Source organism: Toxotes jaculatrix, chromosome 17, assembly GCF_017976425.1.
Source record: "Toxotes jaculatrix isolate fToxJac2 chromosome 17, fToxJac2.pri, whole genome shotgun sequence".
Lineage (NCBI taxonomy): Eukaryota > Metazoa > Chordata > Actinopteri > Toxotidae > Toxotes > Toxotes jaculatrix.
In genome coordinates this window covers 10,684,959-10,708,762 of record NC_054410.1, presented here as the reverse complement: position 1 = coordinate 10,708,762, position 23,804 = coordinate 10,684,959, and the positions used below count along the sequence as shown (strand labels likewise).

Here is a 23,804-nt window from a genome sequence, read left to right as displayed (position 1 = left end):
ACTCCAAAAACATGCCCTTAGTTTTAAAAAAGCAGCAGTTCATCAATCAATTCACGCTGGAGAACAATGACCAGAGGGACTGAAAATTTGATTTTTTTTTCAACAGTTTTGCTGTCCAAGCAATGTCAAAATACATCAACAGAATATAAAAGAATAAAATTGATGTTAAAGTAGATTTTTCTCATTGTCAACTAATCCTATGAAAAGAACAAAACTCTCTCACTACTGTGACTTTAGTTCCCTGTCTGTAACATTCTGCCTCAAGCTCATTGGTTCCACTTGAAGATATAAATCTGTCAAAATGGGTGACAAATAAAAAGTTTCATTTTTAAGAATGACTAAGTAATTATATAAAACAGCTGGTCTCTGTGGTTTTCAGCAAATGCTACAGGAGCAAATGGTACGTTGGTCAGGGGGACTGTTTTCATCTGCGGACTGACACACATTTGGATTGCTCTTGGATTGCGCTTTACAGCTACAGGATGGTGTAGGTGGGAAAGACTTAGAATAATCTACAGAGCCTATGTTCAAGGTAATGAAGGAACTTGTCATGCAGTCCAAGTGTGTGGTTTTTAGTTTATCTTTTGGACAACGATGGAGGTCTGTTTCAAAAAGAATTTGCTAAATCAGGCTTTGGCTACATAGACGATATTTGTTAGACTAATTAAAAGTTGGTTTTGGTCTGTGGAGGAACATTTAAATTATTGTACATGAAGAATACTGGACCAAAAGTCATTAACTAAAACTTGATCATTGGGTTTACACTTCATCAAATGTGCAACTCATGTAGAGTCACCAGTTTGTTTTTTTGTTTTTTTTTTAATTCACACAGTTGGCCTGAAGTGAGATGTTTTATTTATACCATGGGTCAGTTCAGCCAAGCAATCTGATTTATTAAAGACGGGTCCAACCGTGCTGTTAATCCCCATAAAACATTGGGTAAATAGGCTTTATCAGCTGCTATGCCAGTTCCTCTAGTAACAAGGGAGCTAGTTAGCAGGATCTCTGTCTTTGATTTGTGTGTATTTACACTGTTCTGAAGATGCTTGCCATACACTTGAGGATGTTCCTCACTGTATTTCTGAACACTTCAGTGCTGCCAGTTGGATGCAATAAGAGCGTAATCCCCATAACCACAGTCTTTAAAGTGAAATGTGCAAATGATGACGACATACTCTTCACTGTTTCCACACATTCTGCTCTTGCTTTTAATCATATATCTGTTATAATCAAATATTTAGCACTGGTTGTTTTACTTGTGCTGGTGCTGAGGATTAATGTACCTTGCGGCAAAACCATGAATTGATTTTTAAAATGTTTTATTTTAGTTAAGACATTAAAGGCTGGATCACCAGCCAGGTAAAGCAGGGACCTGCAGGCCCTGGGTTGTCTTTATGATTAGTTGCGGTTGTGGTTATTTGATTGTCGCAGTTTTATTTGGCAGTTTTCACTTTCACTTCCTGCCCTCTGGTGTTTTCCCTCCAATTCTGATTACATGCCCCGCCATTATGGTTTTCACCTGTGTTTAATTGTTCTTCCCGCCCCCTAGTCTATTTAAGTCTTGCCTGCCCCTTTGTCTGTGCCAGATCGTCTTAGTCCGTAGTGTCAAGCATTCCAGCATTTGTTTCCTTGTGTTACTCCTTGTGTTTTTGACTTGTGTTTGTTTGTTCTTTTACGGTTTTGCCTCTTGCCTCTCGATTCAGATACCTCTGCCTGATTTTTGGACTGCCTTCCCGTGTACCAACTTTGTTTGTACTAAAGACTAGCCTTTGCCTTTTATCCCTGTGTTCTGGAGTCGTGCATTTGAGTTCTTTTCTGAGCCTCCTCCCTGACAGCTCTTACCAATTTCTTATCGTGAGCTGAAGGGTAAAGAGAATGAGGAGGAAATAAAAGAGAACAGAAAGGAAAATCATTGTTTCTACCCCATCCCCATCATTACTGTCTTACTTTTAACAGTCTCACACCCGGTGTCATATTTCTTCCCTTGATTTACCAAATATGTTTTATTTACTTACTTTGGAACTGACCAAAACTAAATAGATCTGACCCTGTCCTGGAGATACTTTAGAGATTTTCTCCTGCTAAGGTAGCTGATGAATGCTAGTTGTCACCCATGAGGAGCTGGCAGGCTAAAACAAGGCCATGATGATGACCTGCTCCAATTAATGGCGTAAAATGATGGATATGAACACAGCACAGATATTTGGGTGCTGTACTGTCCAGATCCCATCCCTCCTCATTACACCATTTCTCTCCTCCTTTGTCCCATGTGTGACTTCTTTCTATCCTACTTGCACATTGTTTTACCTTCCCAAAATATCAAACTACTGTATTGCAGTGATGGGGAAGAGGTTCACAAAGAATTTAATGTGAAATCAAAGCAAATTAAGAAAGATTTAAGAGTTTAATTCACGTCTGAAAGAATCACACATACTTTAATTTGCTTAACAGGGAGCATGTTGAGTTTAAACGCCAACACTGAAAAAGCAGCAACAGGTTGATCACAGTGTTACAGCGGTGACAGTGCAACACCACACTGAAGTGCCATCAAGAGTTCCACTTATGGATGAAATTTTGCATCACAAAGCAATCATGTCTAGAGGGCAAGCCCACTTACAAGACAGAAACACTACAAAGGCCCCAAAATAGAAACAACAGAGGGAATTCAATGGAGCTGCAGCCGCTCTTATGGAGCTGTTCCTGTTGTGACTCATAAGTGTTAGTTTTGTGTCTTGATGACGTGGGCGGATGCGTGGGTGACACTGGGGGAGGGTGGGTGGTTAGGGTGGGAGCAGCAGATGCAACACTTGTGTTCCCCCAGACCTTTGTCATCCACTCCGTCTTGGCTTCATTCAGCCGGTTGTTGCTACGATACAACATGGGAGACGACACTCGAGCTGAACACGCAGACAAACACACAAAAGCTGTTACGTTTTTTACACATTCTGGGAAATCTTTTCTATTTCAGACACAATTGATATGTCTTGCCCACATGGAGTTGGTGCGAAGTCAAACCAAAATTGTTTTGCTGTGAACACTTAATATCCTGCCGCCACGGTTAATATAAATCCCACATTAACTGCGATTTACATTCTTATAGCAGTGGCTTTTTTCGGTCAAGTTAAAGAGGATGATGAGAATTTGGCTGTATTTGGATAAACAGGGGAGCACTTATGTTCCCACTGTGCTCTCAGGTTGCTTCCTCTCATGTGTAGATAATGAGGAGCACAGAGTTTGGGAGCTGTTTTGATCATCATGAGGCTCAGTGCACTCTGCCTCTGGTATTTCCTCTGGTATTTCCAAAGTCTGAGGGCCATACGGTCTAGAAAACTGTCATTTCTGTGCAGAAAAAAGTACAACAAAAACATAACCACAGAGAGGAAATTTTCTAAATTGTGTTAAATATACATGTACCAGGACCTTAAAATGTATTAATTTAACATTGAGTTGCAGTCAGAGAGGTCGATTGAGGTTCAAAAATCTACTTTGACAGCAATCACAGTATCTATTCAGTCATCATCGTATAAAGGTCATATATCCAGTGTAAACATTAACATTAAACCAATAGTGTCTAAATGCACAACAGTGCCCACTTTCTGTCAAAATGTTTTAAATTAAATGAAGACTTAGGAACAACCACTTTAGGGCTGTGTGGGACACATTTGTTTGATTAAAAATCTGGTGCTTGTTCAACACTGAACACAACAAGCTCTTTCAATAAAGCCATGACGATGACACAGTCATCTTCTTGTAACTTAAGCACAAGCTGAATCAGGAATGCTAATGCAGCACTTTGAGACGTGAACCATCAATGAGAGCATTTCCTGTCCCCCCCAGAAGGGTGCAACTGTGCCAGTAAAAAAATACCTCCTGTGACGTGTTTTCTTTAACACCTGCTCTATGAGAGCGATCATTGCTGGAGTGATCTGTCTTGCCCTGGTTTTGCTTCAGCTCATCTGTAGCTCAGACTCACCCTCTCTGCTGCAGCAGTGCTGGACACATTTGTCAGACAGATTAATCAAAACCAAAAACCCCTAATAATGTTTCTGTCCAAAGCCAAACTTCATCCATTCGGACCGTACAAGAACAAATCTCACTTCATGAAGGGAACTGAAAAGCAATTCTTCTAATCGTATTTTTCATGAGAGGAAAGTCAAAAGTAATAAATGGGCCTGAAACCTGACAACTTCTGGGCAACATGAGAAAACCCCTCGGGAAGTTTCTGGTTCCAATGACAGGTCTCCTTATGAAGAGCTTCCAGCCATGTAAGGAGACAGTGATGAAAAGCTCAGAGGCTCAGGGAGATGGAGGAGCCACACCAACCAGTCAGGATGACAGATATTCTACCTGTTGGTGTGTTTGCTGCTTCACTGCCACATATCACAGGGTGAGAACTTGGCTGGGGCTCCTGCCCTGCTTGGTGGGACTGGAGTTGGTCAAACAGCGGAGGCACTGCTGAGAAGACACATCCAGATGGGACAAAGTCATTGTTTTGAATGAATTTGAAGTCTCAAGTAAAGACCAGCATGTCCCTAGCCAAGTCCAAGTCCTGAACAACTCACTTCACCAAATGTAATGCCGTTTTTTATTCTTAAACGTATTCATTCTTGCCCGCCATGGTAGCAACATGGTTCTATCAATTGCAAAGCCAGTCTGTCGGCCTCTCAGTCAGACTGAAATATCTGAACAACTATTGGATGAATCACCACAAACCTGGTACAAACCTTCATGTTCCTCCTCAAGATGAAGTGTAATAACTTTAGTGATTAACTTAAAGCAGCTATGATTGATATTTTTATAATCACAAATAATGTGAAAACAGTGTGACAAGATAAAATGAGTCATTCATAGTGATGAAGTTTTACATCGGTAAAACAGTTAACAGTTAACAAAATGGTGAAGTATGTCATGGTATATCTTTTCATGTATTATTTCTGAGCCAAACTTTTTGTATGTTGACTTCTGTTGATCACCATGGAGACTTTACTTCCAAATTTGACAAATCAGCATATTATCTGTTGCCTATTTGACTGGCTGCATACTATTTTATAAAACGATTTTGAATCTTGAGGTTTCGTCTTAGTCATTCCAAGTTAAAGACAAGTTTTGATTTTGTCAAGTCTAAAGTCATCAGATTCACCCCTTTACTCTGACTCACATCCAAAGCTCTGCACATCACACTGCATCATCAATAAGATATACATACATAATCAATAAAAAGAATATACATTTCATTTGACTTTAAATTTGACTCACATTTCACAGACAATAGTAACCTAGTTGTGTGAAACCTTTCGATTCCTCCAGGGAACCTCCAGCAACTGTTCACTAAAATGAGTATTAACCACCTTTTGAAATTCTTTCTCACAAGTCTCATCGTGATGAAAATGTGTCAATGTCACTTTGAACTAAAGGCCTGTATTTATAGGTTTAACAGAGCCTCATTTTGACACTGAGCCCTATTAATTGAGCTCTCCACAGACATCTCCCTGTATCTAAAATAGGTAGGAAGTCCATCGTGGAGGTGAAGAGGGACAAAGTAGGCCAAGGACTCTCACAGAAAATAGACTGTGACTCACTGAGGGGCCAGATCATCTTGGGAAAGAACAGGAAATGGGAAAGAATGTGGGTTAACAATAATCCTCGAAATTACAGGCATACAAGAACAGGCCTCCTGTGGTGTGATCAAGTGAAGAGGCACTACATTTATGACTATCAGATTTTATTCAGCTGAAAGATGAAGATGTGACTTGATATTCCAGGCATATAAAATGTGGCCTGGGCTAAAATGGTTAGATGCTGAATGTTAGTACCAGCAGAGGGCTTTAAATAAACTCAAATACTGTATTGCAGTGTTGAGGTACTTGTACTTACCTCCTTCCCTGTTAATCTCAAGGAAAAACCTTTGAAGTCACAACAAATTATTTGATAATTGTTACTTTACACTCTGAATAGTGCCATTCTACACAAACAGTAGTTTTTCATTCTTTAAGCCCATTTTGCTGATAATACTTCCAGACCTTTACTATTCAAGTGTTGAATGCAAGACTTTTACTTGTAAATAAAGTGCTTTTCTAATCGGGTATCGATACTTTTGCTTATGTAAAAAAGATACAGCTCTCTTATCTCGTTTAAGTCTGTGTGATACATGCCATAGTTTTGAGGGGAATTAAGGTGCTCTCTACTTTATATGGCAAAAATAAATAATTAAAAGAAATCACTAGTTTTGTTCACCTGCACTGCCCCACTCTGGTGACATGTGTCACTGCATGGTGAACAGTTTCTACAGACTAAACATAGTAATAGTCTCAAAACATCAGCCCATCTTTATTAACAAGTCCGTACATGACAAAAAATAAACATACAGGTGTTGGTGGTGGTGGTGATTGGCTCAACCCTGCACAGAGATACAACAGTGAAAAACTCTCAAACAAGCACACGGAAACAGTCAAAATTCAAAACAAAGTCAATAAATTCTGTGGAAAATCTTCATTAACTAAATTTTCCCTTCAATTTATTATCAGTTGGTAGAGTTTGCTGAGTAAGATTTGTCATCTCAAGCACAGACATACAATGAATATACTTAAACTTGCATACAGTATTTCAGCTTATTGGTTTACACCTCATCACTTTGACCATTGAGGAAATTAACTAGTTAGAAATATTACCAGAGACTCATTGAGGACCAGTTCAAGCAAGACAAAACATACTTAAACTCCACTGCATACAATGACACACAGACGGGCATGTTCTTGTTCAATCCAAACACAGTAACATATTTTCACACTGTAAAACTACACTATAGGACTCCTGGTCATGTAGGCATAAATATGACAGATGAAAAACATAGTAGGAGTGATATGAGTGTAAGTAAATGTGACAAACAGGAAGTATTTTCTTATGAGTGGTTATTTGTAACATATACAGCTGGTTCTTAACTTAATTGTTCATTGTATGTTTGTTGGATGAAGACATGGGGAAAGCTGAGGATGAAGGGCACATTCAGGAAAAACAATGGGCAGGCGTTGAAGGGTGGGCTGATTAAAACAAACCCATGGCACTTTGAGCTAATAAGGGAATAAATCAGGCATTGGAACAGGCAATAGATCTGTGGTAAGGCGTCAACAAGAATATTAATTGTGACACACACACACAAGCATTTTACTTATGGTCTTGTCAAAACTCTGCATACAGATTGATGTAAAAGGACCCTTTACACATCTCACAGTCAGTTGTCTCCCAACTGAAATCACCTGTTTGATGTCATGAGTAAGAACCATCATAAAAGTGGTTTCATCTACCAATTATCACATTTTACACACACGGAAATTAGTATGTAAACAACAGGTACAAGCTTGTATTTGTTGTTGCCTTAAGAGGAAACGCAAACAGCTGCAAACAGTGGGTGCACATTTCACTCACACACATCCTTTGTTTTATACACCACACAGTTCACTCTTCAAACTATATGATCAGTGTGTTTCAGTATGGGCCAGTGTCCTGTGGTTCAGTGACTACCAAACTATATGCTAATCACAAACATGAGGACAGGCATAAGAGGCGCAGTGGAGCAAGCAACATACATGATGCTGTGCACATTTGCAAACTCAGTACTGAAATATTAACAGCAAAGATCTGAACTTATCCCCCCCCCCCACACACACACACGCTGTTGATTAGCCACAGTACATCTCCGCATGTACACTAGATCTGTTTCATCTCAAAAATGTTTTCAAGTATGTTAGAGGAATTCTTTACAAAACTGAAAAAAAAAACATTTATTTGCATCTCTTCTATGGAAAATTCAAAAGAAAAAAAAAACTCAGTAGGACTCCTTTCATAGCAGGATGGATAAAATGCTCCTTAAAGGGACATTCCACAATTTGAGTCCAAAAACATTGTCAGAAGGGTTTGGATGTCACCCCAGATGTATGTTGACCGTGTTACTGAACAGCACTGGCACCAGTCTGTTGAGTCCTTATTGAAAATAAATTTGAACATAAAAGCCTTTTTTCCAGAGAGAAATACACTGAATGCAATATGCGACGCAGTGCTGAAACTGATTATTGTTATCAAGAGTAGGCCGTTCCCCCTCACACTGCACCAGCACTGTGAAGTTCACATTTGGTTTTGAATGTCTGGGACAAAGTGTTTTTTTGTTCTAACTCTGGCAGACAGCTATTGCCTTGGGTCTGAGGAGCAAGGGTTGTGGATCCATGGGTACATATTCCACAGGCAAAGGCCTAAAAATAAAGAGTGAGAAAAAAAAAACAACTAAGGACCCACAAGTGAGCTAAAACATTTTGCCGCTGAAAACACTGACCTACCACTTACATCAAACATTTGATTATATAAAATACTTAAAAAAACAAAAACCTTCTTAAAAGAAATACAAAAACTCCACCATCCTGTCTTGACTTACATGGAACGGCAGGATCGTGTAGTGATGATAAACACGTGATCGGGCTACTTCCGTTTCACAGCAGCAGTGTCTTCTTCTTTCAAGACAAACTTTTTCTTCAGGGCCTCTGAAATCAGAGTTGCTGAGTCCTCCTCTCTCAGGGACGTACAGCCTCTGTTGTACCTGCAATGACAGAGAATACGGCCTGATTTTTGCCACTCTTGTATCCATCTATTAAATATGAAGCTGCAGCCAGCAGAAGGTTAGCTTAAAGAAAGACTGTAAACTGGGGGAAACATATTGCCTTGCTCTGTCCAGAAGATAAAAAATGATCTACTTCACAACACCTATAAAACTCACCAATGAGGTGTTCGGTCCACTGGGAACCCCTACCTGTCTTTGCTCATCTTCATGCGGTTCATGTCCTTCAAGATGTCCATAACGTCAGCAAAGCTGGTGGACTTTGACAGCGACACTGTATCCTCCTCAGCCTCCCGGAAATCCATGCTGGGCCTGTCCAGGTCAAATGTCGCTGATGCCGTCATGGAAACAGGCGGCAGAGGGTCAGGGACCAGCTCTGACACTGCAGAGACGACATCTTTCTCATCTTCCTCCTCTTCCTCTTCCTCTGTGACATCACTGATGACAAAGGAAGCAGCAGCCGTGGCAGCCGGCTGGTAGGACACTGTCTCGAAAGGCGCCATGGAGAAGCTCATACTTGTGTCGTCAGGGGAGAGCAGATCAGGAGTCAGGGGGTTGGAGCCTGAGAGAAAAAAGAAAGCAGAGGAGAGAAACGAGAGGATATGTAATTGCTATTAAGTGGAGTTTGAGTGGAACAGTGTTGAAAGCAACATATTGAGTCCAAATGTCACTTCTATTTTTATCTGTCATTTCCAGAGTGAATTCAGAGCATGGGTATGAGTATGCTGTTAAGTCAACAGTCCAGCACAATACATGTGAATGCCTCATATTTTCTCATGACATTCCTGTTGAAATATTCAATGAACAACACCCAACTGCCACAGAACTGCAGAGATTATCTTTAGTCACTGACCTACAAACTGATGCCAAGACATCTTAGTACCAAAGAGCTTTAGGAGAATCAGGGCAGCTGACTTGGCAACAATAGAATCACAGTCACATGAAGACAGTAACTCTGTGGTAAAACACACTCATGCAGCGTCAATAAGGAAATCTTAAATCTACATTGTAAAGTCACCTGTTACCAGTTCTCATGTCCCTGTTATTTTACCAGATTCACTATCTACAGTGAACAAGTGCACACTGTAATTTCTGATAGGGTTTTACCTACCAGAATCACTTGCCACAATCTTGGCAATCTGTGCACGGAGTCTGCTGAGCTCATCCTGCAGGGCTGTGGTACGATTTAGAGCTGTGACTCCGGGCTTCCTGAGCCCCTCCACCCTTTTGCCTTCACGGCGGAAGTTGGGCACAGATGAGTTTCTGTGGAGCACCAGGAGAGGTGTGGGCCGCCACTCATGTTTTAGAGGACGTGTGTCACTCCTGAAAACAGAAGAGTGGGGAATTAGTCTCAGCAAATGAATCCTTTATTACAATAAACAACAAAGAGCACTTACTGACTATATACTTACCGCACTCTAGCATATGTCTCCTCTTCATCTGCAACAATCCAGGCAATGTCTGCCAAGGTAGGAACCATAGGACCGTCCATAGGCCGAAGAGAGGGAAGGCCAGGTAGTTCCTGAAGTACAAGGACATATGTTAATGCTGTACAGATTACTCATTTTTTATTGTTTATTTTTGCAGAGACAGCACACAATTACAAATAACGGCACCAGAGTTAACTAGTAGCTAATCAGCATCTGTTGTCCCTCAGCACAATGGATAAGATATGTACCTGGAAACATGCCCTTTGTGGAGGTCTGAGTGGGAGAGTAGAACCTATTCTTCTCACAACACTACGGGTGGATCCATGAGGCTTATTCTGCCAGATAGGAATAACTTCCTGCAAAACATACAACATAAAAACACTGTCAGTATCTCCACAAAGTATAATAAATCAATATCAGCACTTATTGAACTGTTTGCACTCCTGAAAAATGATGTGGGGGAAAGGTCAGTTATAAGTTAAACGGTGTTAAATAAAGCCATTGTTAACTTACTGTCTCTGTTTCCATGGTGACAGTGGGTCTGTCTCAATCACTGGGAAGACGCACACCAATGTTTGGTGCTAGCAGCGGCTGAAGACGGAGCAGTTCAGTAAACAGATGCCATGTCTGTCCGACTGCCAACTCTTGGGATATAAATTAGTGATTAGTTAGAGCATCTGTTGAAAGAAACAAGCCGGAGGAGAACTTAAACACATTTATATTTTACCCCCTACTTAACAAAACGTCTAGAAATCGTTACTCGACTGACACAAGATAATCAAATTTTAAGTAACTGAGAAACTAGTTAAGTTACTTATTTTAGTCTTTTTTCAAGTAAAATACATATGGGCCGTGCAATCTTGGAATTTGTAAAATGTGTTTTGTGGTCCGAGCTTCAATACTGAAGCACTCGACGTTTATAACTTTCTTAGCTAAACAATCGAAAAACAGATTGATATATTAGCGTATATTGCAAACTGTAAGCCTAAAAGCTCGTTGGTTAAACTTCACCACCTCACTGTGAGTACATCCACATTATGCCGGAGCAGGGCAGCAACCATCGGCGCTAACACAGCAAACCAACTGCGTCTAACATTTAAATCCGCTGTGTTAAAAGCACCGCTGCATGCCGCTGTGACTAACGTTACCGTCAATGCAAGAGGATGGTAAACGCCAGAATAGAGAAAGCAAAAGCTTCAGAGTTGTGATTTGCTCTGTGCATCTTTAGCCGGTTGCTATGGGCATCAAACACACACAGGGACCGTCAGTTAGCTTTAGCAGCACCAGCAACGGCCCCCGCTTTGACCCCCAACCGTAGACCGTCATTTTTCACTATGTTTCGCTTATACTCACGAAATGCTGCAAACGCCGCGAGATAGCAACTTACAGTAGATTACAGCTGAGTCTCAGAAAGCCACAGCATTAAATCCGTCGCTTGTAGCGGCTTCTCCTCTTCGTCTTTGAGACTACAGCTATGTTGTCGTTCATCAGGCCGGAAACCTGTGCCTCCCTTTCCTGTGATCTGATTGGCTGGAGCCTCATGACCTAACTTTGATAACGCTGATCCTACAGCCCCTCCTAGAGGTAGAGGTGGGCAGTGCTGAATAAATCGTGACCGACAATGGACCACTTATAGAGCGTTTCTGAGCTGAAATGAATGGATTTATCAGTGGTTAGTACATTATTTACTAGTGCTTTGTAGATCACTTATATGCAGCAATATATAGCCTTCTCTATTGTGAGACTTTGCACGTCTTTTTAGCTCTTTAATTCATCACAGTTTGGTGGTTGTACTTTTTTTTTTTTTTTTTGTAGAACATATGATTTATTAACATTTAAAGTCGCAAGTAAATGCGAGTAAATGCAAGTAAATTTATTAATGGCTCATTAGAAAGTGAGAGACCCAGGACCTATGTTTTCTTCTCATCAGTGCCAAACCTGGCGGAAGCTCAGAGTGGACTTTCTGAAACGGAACAAGATGATTCACCCCCACGTACGTCCGTCTTCGCTGAACGTCCGCCGGCCGGGGGAGGAACTATCTTGACAGTCGGCGAGCGGTTGGTCCTTTAAGCACAGGGCGGAGCTTGATTATTGAACTTGTTACTGTTGTCTGCAGTGATATCATAACACTGCAATATGAAGACGCGCTCATATGACCGCCACCCGTCTCCATCCCTGGGCAATACACAGGTCGGTAAAGATGCTACTCATTCTGCCTGGTGCTCAAGTGAATTCTTCATGTTTGCTCAACTGCTGATGGGGGATTTTCTTCTCTCTCCCTGCCAGCGTAGCCGCTGTCTCGATTATTCTGTAATGTCGTCTAAATAGGCTGACTTCCTCCACATTCACCAGCATCATTTACAGGAAGCAAATTGTTTTCATTTTGTAAGCCATATGACTGAGACGTGTTGGGAGTTCCTGAAGGATGTAGGACAGAGCTAAGCTAATCCTGTTGTTGCTGCTGATTCAGAGATGACAGACAGATCACCAGCCAAAGGGATGTGAGCCTTGTAATAATGCCGTGTGAGTTGAGGTTTTTGGAGGATGTAGCCTGATGCATTCCTATGTCATGATATGAACATAGGCTGAGGTCATGTCTAAATACAGCTGTGCACTTGTTTACAGTCAGGAAATACAGTGTCTGATCCATTTTAAAGGCAACATGTTGATCTGTATTCATATTCTGTTTAACTTTATCATAAAAATATGAAACATGAGGCTATTCAGAAGTGCAAAACGTACCTAATTTGCCCCTCTTGGTCAGCAACCTTGAACCGATAAGCTCAGACGTATTGATTGCAAGCAAACTCACACACCAATTATATGGACTTATTGACAGTTTAATTGAATTGGAAAGATGGCTCCATTATGCTGCTCAGTGTCAAGCTCACTTATGGGGTCATGTGGCTGCAGGTAGAGTAGAGCTTTTACCATCCCTTCTCCCTCCCCCGTGCCTCACTGATGTTTGTAAAATCAGCCATATTTTATGACTAACTGTTTTGTGTAGGTGCTGTAAACTGGGGCAAGAGGCAAGCATGGGGAATAAAAGGAGGAGGAAGGATGCCAGCTGAGCCCCTCGTCCCTCTGCATCTGCCACCTCTGCCAGCTTCAGACTAAAGAGAGACAGAAAATGGCTCAGTCTGTGAGGAGGCCGGAGACTTTAGGAGCCATGGACCACGAGCCTAAGAGGGACAAGAGCAGGAGCAGCTACTTTGGCAACGTCAAGAGCAGGTCAGGCCTCTAAATACGTGGATTACTGGATAAAAAATAAAGGAGAAACCTCCAAGCAAACATGTGACAAGTTTGGCTGGCATTTACTTCTCAGATTTAAGCACGCTACAATTCATTCTTTCACTAGAACGTGACAAGATTTTAGATTAAGCCTGTGTCATGCCAGACTACAGAACAAGTAGGAATGATTTTTAGCACCAAATGCACATTTTCACCAGCTGGTTTCATCCACCGTTGCTGAGCACTCCATCACAGAGCCTCATGTGGGAGAGATGCTACAGCATCTCGCCAGGGACTCACTTCCCTAGCCACTGCACAGACAACTCCCACTCCCCTATAAATAACTGATTACACTGTAAACACTGCTCTAAACAGTTATTCAGACTCCAAATATGCTAAACAATGAATCTTTGAATCTCAACTATTAAAGGGAAAATCCACCATACAACACAATTTATATTTCTAATTGAATAATGGTTTAAGTCATTTTTGAAACATATGCATTTGCTGCATTTTTCTGTCTTATGTGATACTAAGTTGAATATCTTTGGGTTTTTGACATTTTTGAGAGAAAACAAACCCCCTGTAGTTGTTACCTTGGGTTTCAATAATTTTTCACTATTTTCTGACATTTAAAGGGCAACCTTTAATTAATTGTTCATTCATAATTAAAATAATCACTAATAAAATTTTAGATGTGTGAACCAGTGTTTCCTCAAGCTGAATCGCACAGACTGTGGAGATCATGTAAACAAGAGAAAAAATTTGTAGCTTTTTTATAGACATTGAGTAAAGGCATAAGTCATGTGAGAGTATTACTATGTGATTCTACTAAACTCTCAAGGTGATTTCATTTGAATGAGACATTTAATGAGTCATAGCTGTGATGTTTGCTGTTTGTTCAAATCAGACTTACGTGGATGAAATATCCCAAACAGATAGTCTGTGATTCAGTTGCTAATTATGTAACTACAAAAAGTCATCTGACAATGTCATCAACTTACAGTAAGTCTTGATTTGTTTATCTTTGTTGATACTAGTTGTAATGTTCAAAATTATCATATAACACAATGTAAATTCTGTTTTACTGTGAATATTACATGTTATTACATGCTCTGAGTGTGTTTTTGAATAAAAATCAAACTGTGTACTAATGAGTAACCTACATAGATATAGCACAGTGGTTAAAAAAAGGCCATTTCATCTATTTTTTTTTTTGTATTCTCTATCTTTCAGGCTGGGTTCCAAGCTTCCTCCTGGCGTCTCTCAGCCTCCACAGTTCGCTAAGCGACCCTGGGAGACACAGCCTCAGGCCTGTGTGATGCAGGAGTCCACAGCCGGCAGCCAGCGTCAGCACCAGCCCATTGTGGGCCGCCCTCTCAACCACATCCCCCACATCAGAAACCCCAAGCTGCGACAGTACTACCTGCAAGGTACCCTGGCAGTGTTTGATATCCCCAGGCAGGGTGCAGGCTGTTTGCATCAAATAGAAGTAAAGTAGCTGTGGAACCCCAGCTTGAATTTACATTTTATAATTCTCATACTGAGCCTGGTGGCAATTTCTTTGCATAAAGTTATTTTCATACAGACAGGACCGGCAGGCATGTGAGTTGTAGTGGTTTGTATTAATCCTGTTAAGCAAGTGGTGCTCAGGCACAACTTCCTCATACGTGTGAGCTGCTATGGATGTTTTGTCATAAGACATGATGGATATTGTTTTGGTTTTTTTTCCATACAGGGACTTCATGGGATCTGAACAATACTGCAGTGAAGCAAGACCATATGGGTGGAATGTCAGGCGACAGCATAAGCAGCTCGGTGAGTCATGTTTTTGTTTTCAACTACAGAGACTTCATTTTACGTCTTGTGCACATTGAGGAACCCAACTGTGTGAACAGGTAAGAGAAGAACTGGGAAGTTGGGGAGTGACGGATAATTTATTTATGGCTTGCGTGCGTATATCATCTGATTTGGTATACTAGTGCAAAGTTTCACAGTTTATGGTCTTGAAAGAGTTTGATAAAGAGCGTTCAAGGTTCAGAGATGAGCTGTGTGTCAGAGCTGTCACTGCTGTTCTCTGACACCATGGGGAAACAGCGTCTGTTACAGAGTCTCTACAACAAATACAGCCGGAGGAATGTTTATTCTAAGGTATTTGTCCACTTTGTGATTTTGCTGCTGAACTGTTAATTATGAATTGATAAAAAAAATTGATTGATTGGCTCTGAATCATAAATTTGGAAAGGGCATTAATGCTTCTGACTAAGTGCTCTGACTTGTTTGAAAATTTACTATATTGTCTTTGTTCACCATTGTCCTCCTTTCCTCCCTTCTTTTTCTTCCTCTTTCCTCCTCATGTCATTTTTTTTGTTTCTTTGGAAAAAGTGACCTTAATAGGTTTGTACAGTTTAACTAAAATATCCACATTTTGAACACAAACCTTAAATCTTCATGTAAAATCAAGGTTTTGTCCCCTCAGCTCACATCATGCTGCACAGCTCCCAGTAATCCAAACCACAAACAGAATACACCCCACACATTTAATTGGTGAAATCAGATGTGTGTGAATTATTAAATTGGAAATTACATCCAATAACCAGTTTAATAGGTACACGCAGCTGAAACTAATACAACAAATCCTGCCATCATGAAGGTTATAATGTTCAGTGTTTGTTGTAAGGAGTTGTAACTTCAGCTTAATGGTCATTTGGTTTGTGTTGTGGTTTGTAGGTGCTGTTGACTGGTATTTTGTTTTACTGAGAGGTGTTTCTTAAAATTTGATGGTACATAAAATATTAGAAACATTTCAAATGTATGTTGAGATCAGGAGTAAATTTTTTATTTTTTAAAGGTAATGTTTATTCAGAATTACAGTACATGTTTGTATACAAGCCTACAAATCCAAAAACACAGCTACTTTTTTTTCTGAAAACACACACTGACACAAAAGTGCACCATTTTTCAGTGGTCACATAATCTGTCAGCTGCCAGTAATCTAATTTAGGTCAATGGATCCATCTGTCAGTGGATGACATTTGTGGAACTGATGCTTCTCTCCCACTGTTTCAATTCTTCAGCTAGATGGTTATACTTAAACAATATTGTCTTTTATTTACAGGTTAATATCCCCCCCCTAAAATAGACCATTGACTGAAATATTTCTTCCATCATTACTGGAGAAGTGCAGGAAAATTCAGTCTTGACATCTAAGCAGCTTGATGCACTGGATATGTGATATTCAAAAACTCATTCAGAAAAAAAAACAAACCATCTCTAGCTTGACCATCTACTAAAAACATCATTCCGAGATTTTGTTTTTTGTGTGTGTATGTATTTTAGGGTCTCCCTGGGGACACTGTGTTCAGTGTCTCATCTCAGTTCAGCAGTAATGGTACATCCTCGGCAGAAGAGAGCAAAATGGGCTCTCGTTCCTCCCATACCTCTTCAAATGTATTCTCCTCATCTGCGGCCCTCATCCCCAGAGAGGTAGGAGTCAAACTGTAAGCACATGATGGTGCCGCCAGAGGTGATGCACATCTTAACTGTGTATAGTAGGTGTGTAAAAGGCTGGAAGTGACACTGTTTTTTTTTTTAGCTTGAGACAGGAAGTGTATTGCTCCATCTTAAATGCATTCAAGCAATCAGTACCCCACCCAAAAGCTACCCTCATGCAAACTTAGACAGTATGCAATATATTCTCTTTATTCCCTGAAATTTTAATGTGAACTGTGGCTGTAAAACTAAGCTTCCAACCCCCTCATCCACAACCCTCATTTGTCACATGGTGCTAAGATGTGACGACAAACAATGAGTTGAGGGATGTAGGCCTGTGGAAAGAGGAAGTAGTCACTCCTGTCACCGGAGTTGTATCTATTTCAATGTCAGAGCTATTCTTATCATGGCTTCCATTCTGAAGCAGCTGGTTGTACCGAAGGGAAAAAGCACTTCTACTGGTCAAGGATCATCTCAACCAGAGCTGAACTCCGACTCTGATCCTAAAGAGAGGCCAAAGGCAGAGGTGGACCGAGACTGTTTGGATACACTCCCTGCTCCACCACACTCCCCTTCACCAGAGGCAGAATATGACAAACTACTGGTAAGAAGAAAAAATATCTCCCTTTACTGTAAGTTCTGTAATTAAGAAAGTACTAATTTTGCAGTATTTTAAAACATACATGTGTAATTGAAGTACTGTTTTATGGCTACTTTATACTTCTACTCCACTTCTACTCCACTATATTTCAGAAGGAAATACTGTACTTTTTACTCAACTACATTTATTTGACAGCTGTTGTTGCTTTTCAGACTACAAGTCTTTCTAAGATTTTATATAAACCACATGATAAATTGATGAAATATATTATATCAGTGGTTTCCATTTTGATGTGTGACAAATCACAAAAAAAAAGGGTCTATGTGTTTGTGAATCGTTAACAGGTGATTTTACCCTCTGAACGTCTCAGATAGGTCGTTTAAATAGCTGTTCAAAGAGGTCATCTGACAACCCCTCAGATTTATGTTGTGACTCCTTGGAAGGGCCTGGTTCATAGTTTGGTAACCACTAAACAAACTAGCTGTGAAAAGAAAGAGTTAAAACTAGCCCCACTTCAACCAGCAACAATATTCTGCTTACAGCATCATCATGAACAACCTAATAATGTATATGCCACTGAGGCCATACTGCATAACAATTTGCTGACAATACTTTTATTTTTGCTTGTGACAGAGCATTTTGAAACTGTGATGTTTGTACTTTTACTTAAGTAAAGAATCTGAGATCTGAGGTTAAAGGCACATTCCTGTGGTTTTGGGTTAAATAATATATTTACCTTTTAACGCAAGAGGTCAAAGTATAGCCTCAGTGTGTTCACCAAACAGCCGTTTTAACACCTCATTGGAGCATTAATGCATGAAAGGAAATAAATGGAAACAAAAGGGTCACTAATGTCTGCTGTGATATTGGTTACACAGCATGACTTTTGACAATAACATTTGATGCTTCAACAAAAGTAAGTGAAAATAAAGGTGTGATTCTGTTTGCTGTCAATAAAGTAAAACTGTTCAGGTGCTCCTCTGAGCTTTTAACAGAATCATGTTGTAAATGACACTGAAGAATTTACCAGCAGAGATGAGGAGATGTCTCTGTAATTAAACAGATCTGATCACATTAGTGGCTATTCATCTTAATATGTACATTTTTGTCCAGTTATCTGACACTTTGCGATGAGAAGAAAATGAGCCGAGGAGGTTTTACAATGGATCAAATGAACAGAGCGTTACCATGGAAACAAGCAACAAAACAAGACACAATAATCAAAACATTACAGCCCTGAGTACAGACCAAAAAAAAATCAGTTTGTGCTTTGTGGGTGTAGAAACCTTTTTGTTTCCTAAATTATGTCGACTGAAAATGAGCAGAAAACACAAAACCTGAGCAAAATATCTGAAAAAATCGGATGCCTTGTTTTTTCTATTCTGATTTGCATTCGGGGCTAAAAACTGCAGAAAAGAGTAAAAAAAAAACAGAAAGTTGTTTTGATTATTTGCTTAAAAATGACTTTAAGTAAATAAATGAATGAATGAATAAATGAATGCTTACCTGATTATTGTAATGGTTTCACTAATCGTTTCAGCTCTAATTTTATCAAAATGTCTAGTTTGTTAACACTGATAATGTGTGTGATGCTGACAGGATGTGGAGGCGGTCCCGTTGCCGGATGGACAGCTCTGCTTGTTGGCTCTCCCACCAGAGTGCTGTCAGGGGGAGGGACCAGAGGCCATGCCGTACCTCAAACTGTTCTGCCGCTACATCACTGACCGCAAGGTGGGTGGCAAGAGCGCTTCTGTTTGATCCTTCTGCTGTAGCAGATGTTTGTCCTCTGACATAAACGTTTTCTGTCTCCGTCAGGGTGTAGTTTCCGGGATCCTGTTGGTGACTTCTAATAAGATCTTCTTTGACCCATGTAAGACACTGCCTCTGGTGAAGGAACATGGTTGTGAGGAGTACCTCCTGTCGTGTTCTGTTGACAATCTCGCATCTGTCTCCTTCTACTCTGACATCTCACATGTTCACTTCAACACCTTGCAGCAGAGGTCAGCAATGATTCACCGTTCCTAAACAACACACACACATACACTCAGATTACATGAGCAATCAATACCAGCATTTTCTGTTCTTTTCTTCTCAGGAGAAAAGGAAAGAAAATTTTCCAGAAGTTGAAAACCACCAAAAGCCACTCAGGCGGTTTTCCAAACCACAAGGGGGAGTCAGTTCCAGGTCTAGTGTCCACAGCTTCGTCAGATTTGTCCAATCTGGCTCTGAGCCTCACCAAAGAGGTTTCTGGGGACGAGGAGGCAGAGAGCAGAGACTTGGCGGAGGCAGAGCGGGAGCTTGATAGGAGCCCGCTGGAGGTGCTGTCTGAGGCGTCTGTCGGCGGCCTGGGAGTGGCTGTCCTGAGCAGTGCTGCCACCTTCTGCTGTGGAGGTCAAGAGGCGGCGGGTAAAGTGAAGACCGAGCTGCTGCACATGAAGAGTCAAACTGCAGGTACAAATGTGAATTATGATCTGTGTGAGAGATGTATCCTTTCCCTGTTTTTTATTTTTGTGGAATTAGTCAGCTCTTTTTATTTTTTTCCAGTGCCTCATAGATCAGCAGGTGGTCCTGGGAGTCTGATGTTTGTGCGCCTGCGGGTTCAACCGTCTGCAGGAACGAAAAAGAGTCTAGGAGGTCTTCATCTGGGGTCAACCAAAACCTTACCCCGAAGGGACGCCTGGCTCGCCCTTTCACAAGAAAGGTACAGTAAATAATGGCAGAGAAAGGATCTCCTGTACAGTGATCAGAGATTTACCAGAGCCAGAAGAGACATTAATACAGCTGTTTTCATAGGCTGCGCAATACTCAACATGATTGTTTAAAGTTCGCCTTTGATATGTTTGAAATATGTTGGTCAATGCCAAACCTGTGTAGTTCAGTTTAAAATCTATTCAAAACACTGTTGTCACTGCTGTTGTATATTGACCCACCCCATCCACTTGTCTCTCTCGGTAAACATTATCAAAACACAAATGATATCTTGACAACTGTGAAAACACAAAGGTGCGGTGCGAATTATTACGTCTACAGTTAGTCAATTTATACATGTGTTGTTATGAATTTTATCCATAATGTTAAAAGCTACTCAGTCTTCTCCTGGTAGTGTGTCATTTCTGGCCATTTTGACACAGCTGCTGGTGCTGTTTGTCTACTCAACTGTTCTGAGTGGCTGCATTCTTTTCTGGCTTGCAGCTCTGATGAGCTTTATGCCTACCTAACGCACAGCCGTCCAGACTTGTGCATACTTGAGGGAGGGGACGAGGAGGAGCGGGAGGCGGACCATGAGGAAGAGGAGTTTGTACTAATTGAGGACAAAGAGGAGGAAGAGGAGGAACAGGAGGAGGAGGAGGAGGTGTTCCAGAGGCACCGCAGCACAGGGGACGACTGGGAGGTAAATGGGGTCATTTCAGCCTCACAGGAGGTGGAGGTGATCTAGCCAGTGTTACTTGGGAGTTTGCACAAATAATGGAGAATAACAAGTTCATTTGTTTGTGAACACGCTTGTCTAAAAGCAAGAGTCACTACAGGCTGAAACACCGGATTCCTCAAGACAAACATGAGGGATCACGCCTCTTGATGTTCTAGAAGAAATAGACGAGTGTAACTTGTTTTGTTTTAAATGTATTGATGTTCTTTTGCAGATGGTGTTGATGGAAGACAGCGGGGACAAGCCAACCCTGGTCATTGACAGGGACCCTGAAGGACTCAATAATATTGTAGAGAGCAGCCACATTTTGGAAGCCTCGCATGTCAGAGAAGTGAGTAACGCATAGATAGCATGAAGCACAGAAACTACTAATACTGTGTGAATGTTTTTTTTTCTGCATAACATGCACTTATATCAATAAAACAATTAACTAATTGTGATAAAATTGGTTATCGTTGTGGTAGAGGTAATTTAGAGGTAATTTCAATTTTTAATGTTATTGGCACATACATTTGTGATTTGGGGTAAAGTTATTTTTTTAAAATATTGAAGGTTAAGACCAGTTAAGACCAGCTGAGGGTCTTGAGAGAAATTTGTGTTATATGATTTTGGGCCTTATAAATAAAACTAACTTCATGTGACTAAAATCCATGGAACCCATTAGTTAGGAGATGTAAATATTTAACATCTAAAGTCTTCTTAAGAATTAATTTGTGTGGTGCAGCCTTTTTCAATTTAGGGATCAGTAAATCTCCACTTTGTAAACACAGTACAACTACTTCAGAAGAGCCAGTGCACCTGGCTCCAGAACCAGAGCTGAAGAGTGGGCTGATTGTTATGTGGATCTTAATGATTTTAATTTTGTAATCCTTGGATCATTATCATACCCTTCTTAACGTACACACAGATGGTATCTACAGTGTGTGTTTAACATGTAGATGTCAGGATCGGACTCTGTTTATATTTCTAATCCTTCCTTCCTTCCTTGCCTTTCATGTTCATTTTCATTTGATTTTTATTAAAATTTTCTTCTTTAATCTCTTTCCAGCTATGTAAGGAGCTTCCCCCCAGGACAGTCGGCCACACCTGGCAACTGACTTACAGCACGTCCCGTCATGGCGCCAGCCTCAAGTCCCTCTACAGAAAACTCAGTGCCACAGAATCCCCCGTGCTCATTGTCATCAAGGATGCACTTGATGAGGTAAAAACACACACATCTGTAATATCAGTTAAAGGTGTCTCCAAAAATGTCCCTAAAAATCCTTGGGAAAGGAAGAAGTCTTCCATTGTCTCTTCTCTTTTCCTGTAAAGCTCCTTTAAGTGCTACATAAATAAAGTTTTCTTTGTTTGTTTGCTTGTTTTTAAACTGCCGTGACCGTCTCTTGCGACTTATCTTCATCAGATATTCGGGGCCTTCCTCTCTCACCCCCTGAGGCCCAGTGAGACATTCTACGGCACAGGAGAAACGTTTCTCTTCATGTTGCACCCTCGCTTCAAAGTAAGCCTGTTAACAAATATACTGAGGGTTTTTCTTTGGTTTTGTTTGTTCAGCTAACTTGTTAAATATCTGCTTAACAACACAAACTCTACATTTCATATAAGGTCAAAGTGCAAAATAACCAGAAAGCCATTAATAAAATCCTGTAAATTGCATGTGTCAAATTTTGGATTTCCCACAACTTCAGTATTTGTGAGGCTTCTTTTTGTGATAATTGTATCTGCTGTCTGTTTGCAGTGCTTCAGATGGACTGGAGAAAACTCTTTCTTCATTAAAGGAGACTTGGACTCCTTTGCCATTGGTGGAGGCAGGTAATGTCTTCCCCCTCGGTTTTTCTCTTGCGTACAACTTACACGTTATGGAAAAGTGAAAATTGATTTGGTTTCTATTTTTCTTTTCCTTCACCTCTTTCTCTGTTTCTTCTGCAGTGGTCACTTTGGCCTGTGGGTGGATGAGAATCTGTACCTTGGCCGCAGCAGCCCCTGCTACACTTTCAATAACTGTTGCCTCTCAGAAACTGACGACTTCCGAGTCATGGAGCTGGAGGTTTGGACATTCAGCTGAGGAAGCTGGGTGAACGCTGAGTTTCTCCTTCGCTCGCCTCGTCACCGCTGATCGGCTTTATCAAGACAGCATTTATCCCTGAGCAAAAACACAAGCAGCTGCTTGCTCATTTCATGGTAACATCCATGTCAAAAGTATTAACTACAAACTGCTGGATTTGTCCGTGTGGTTGAGTGCTGTGGATTTTCGTGAACTGAAATGAACTGAACAGCCCTGCTGTCCCCAGAGTGGGATCTGATGGTGGATTGTTTTGTGGTTGACTCATTCCTCTGGGTCTGGCAACCAAACTGAGTTCTGCTGTACCGAGTAGAGCCACTGGATTCTCTGAATCCTCATTTTTTTGAATGGAGTGGGTCACAAGTGTCAGAACCTGCACTTTGCTCTTAATGTGAATCTTTAACTTCAGAATATCTCATCATTGTGAACATGATGGTAGGTACACCTGTCTTCATAGGTAATGCATGTCCCCAATTTCACAGAGCTGTGTTCAGTTAATGCTGAACCTTTGAAGCACACTTCAGTCTAATTTTTCCGTTAATTTCTATGGGTTTTTGTCCTTAGTGTCATAGAGAGCGTAAAATAACACTGAAAATAATCATGAGAACACTTGAAGCTCCTCTTTGAGAAAAGCTTTCCAGCTGAAAAACATCTGGACTTGCAATGAATCTTACTGTAAGAGCCTCATTCATGACTATTCTGAACTCTTTTCATTTTAGGCAATGACTCATGCACCACTGTGGTTTCTGAACGTGAAACAAAAAGCTCGATTATTACTGCAAAATAATGCAAATTTGTCATTCAGCTGTAACTGTAAGATGATCACTCCGTTACCCCGATCTACTTCGCTTACGTTGTACAGTATTGTAGGTTAGTTAATAAAAATCAGCACAATGTGAAAATTACAAAAAACATTTGTTTGATTGATTGTTGCGCTTGCCAGAAAGAATACAATTCGACTT

At 40.7% G+C, this 23,804-nt stretch overlaps 2 protein-coding genes across 4 annotated transcripts; one reads left to right on the top strand and one right to left on the bottom strand.

Moving 5' to 3' along the window:
• Positions 1-6,308: 6,308 nt before the first annotated feature.
• Positions 6,309-11,537, bottom strand: mtfr1l (mitochondrial fission regulator 1-like). Of its 2 annotated transcripts, none has more exons than XM_041061370.1 (8): positions 11,420-11,537; positions 10,546-10,676; positions 10,281-10,388; positions 10,015-10,124; positions 9,714-9,925; positions 8,795-9,164; positions 8,423-8,584; positions 6,309-8,243 (listed from the first exon to the last, which is right to left on the bottom strand). In XM_041061370.1, exons 2-7 carry the CDS (start codon positions 10,558-10,560, stop codon positions 8,467-8,469), a joined length of 933 nt encoding a protein of 310 aa, XP_040917304.1. In that variant the 5' UTR covers positions 10,561-10,676; positions 11,420-11,537; the 3' UTR covers positions 6,309-8,243; positions 8,423-8,466. The 2 variants fall into 2 exon arrangements, with proteins under 2 accessions (XP_040917304.1, XP_040917303.1); XM_041061369.1 differs by having other exon boundaries at positions 10,546-10,709; positions 11,420-11,529.
• A 617-nt stretch (positions 11,538-12,154) lies between these two features.
• Positions 12,155-23,769, top strand: si:ch211-15d5.11 (nuclear receptor coactivator 7). 2 transcript variants are annotated; one of them, XM_041060703.1, is made up of 16 exons: positions 12,155-12,222; positions 13,040-13,263; positions 14,500-14,696; positions 15,002-15,081; positions 16,603-16,749; positions 17,183-17,359; positions 18,956-19,087; positions 19,172-19,356; positions 19,452-19,807; positions 19,901-20,057; positions 20,549-20,747; positions 20,998-21,114; positions 21,832-21,984; positions 22,186-22,281; positions 22,519-22,592; positions 22,710-23,769. In XM_041060703.1, exons 2-16 carry the CDS (start codon positions 13,163-13,165, stop codon positions 22,843-22,845), a joined length of 2,307 nt encoding a protein of 768 aa, XP_040916637.1. In that variant the 5' UTR covers positions 12,155-12,222; positions 13,040-13,162; the 3' UTR covers positions 22,846-23,769. The 2 variants fall into 2 exon arrangements, with proteins under 2 accessions (XP_040916637.1, XP_040916636.1); XM_041060702.1 differs by having other exon boundaries at positions 17,180-17,359.
• The last annotated feature ends 35 nt before the right edge of the window (positions 23,770-23,804 follow it).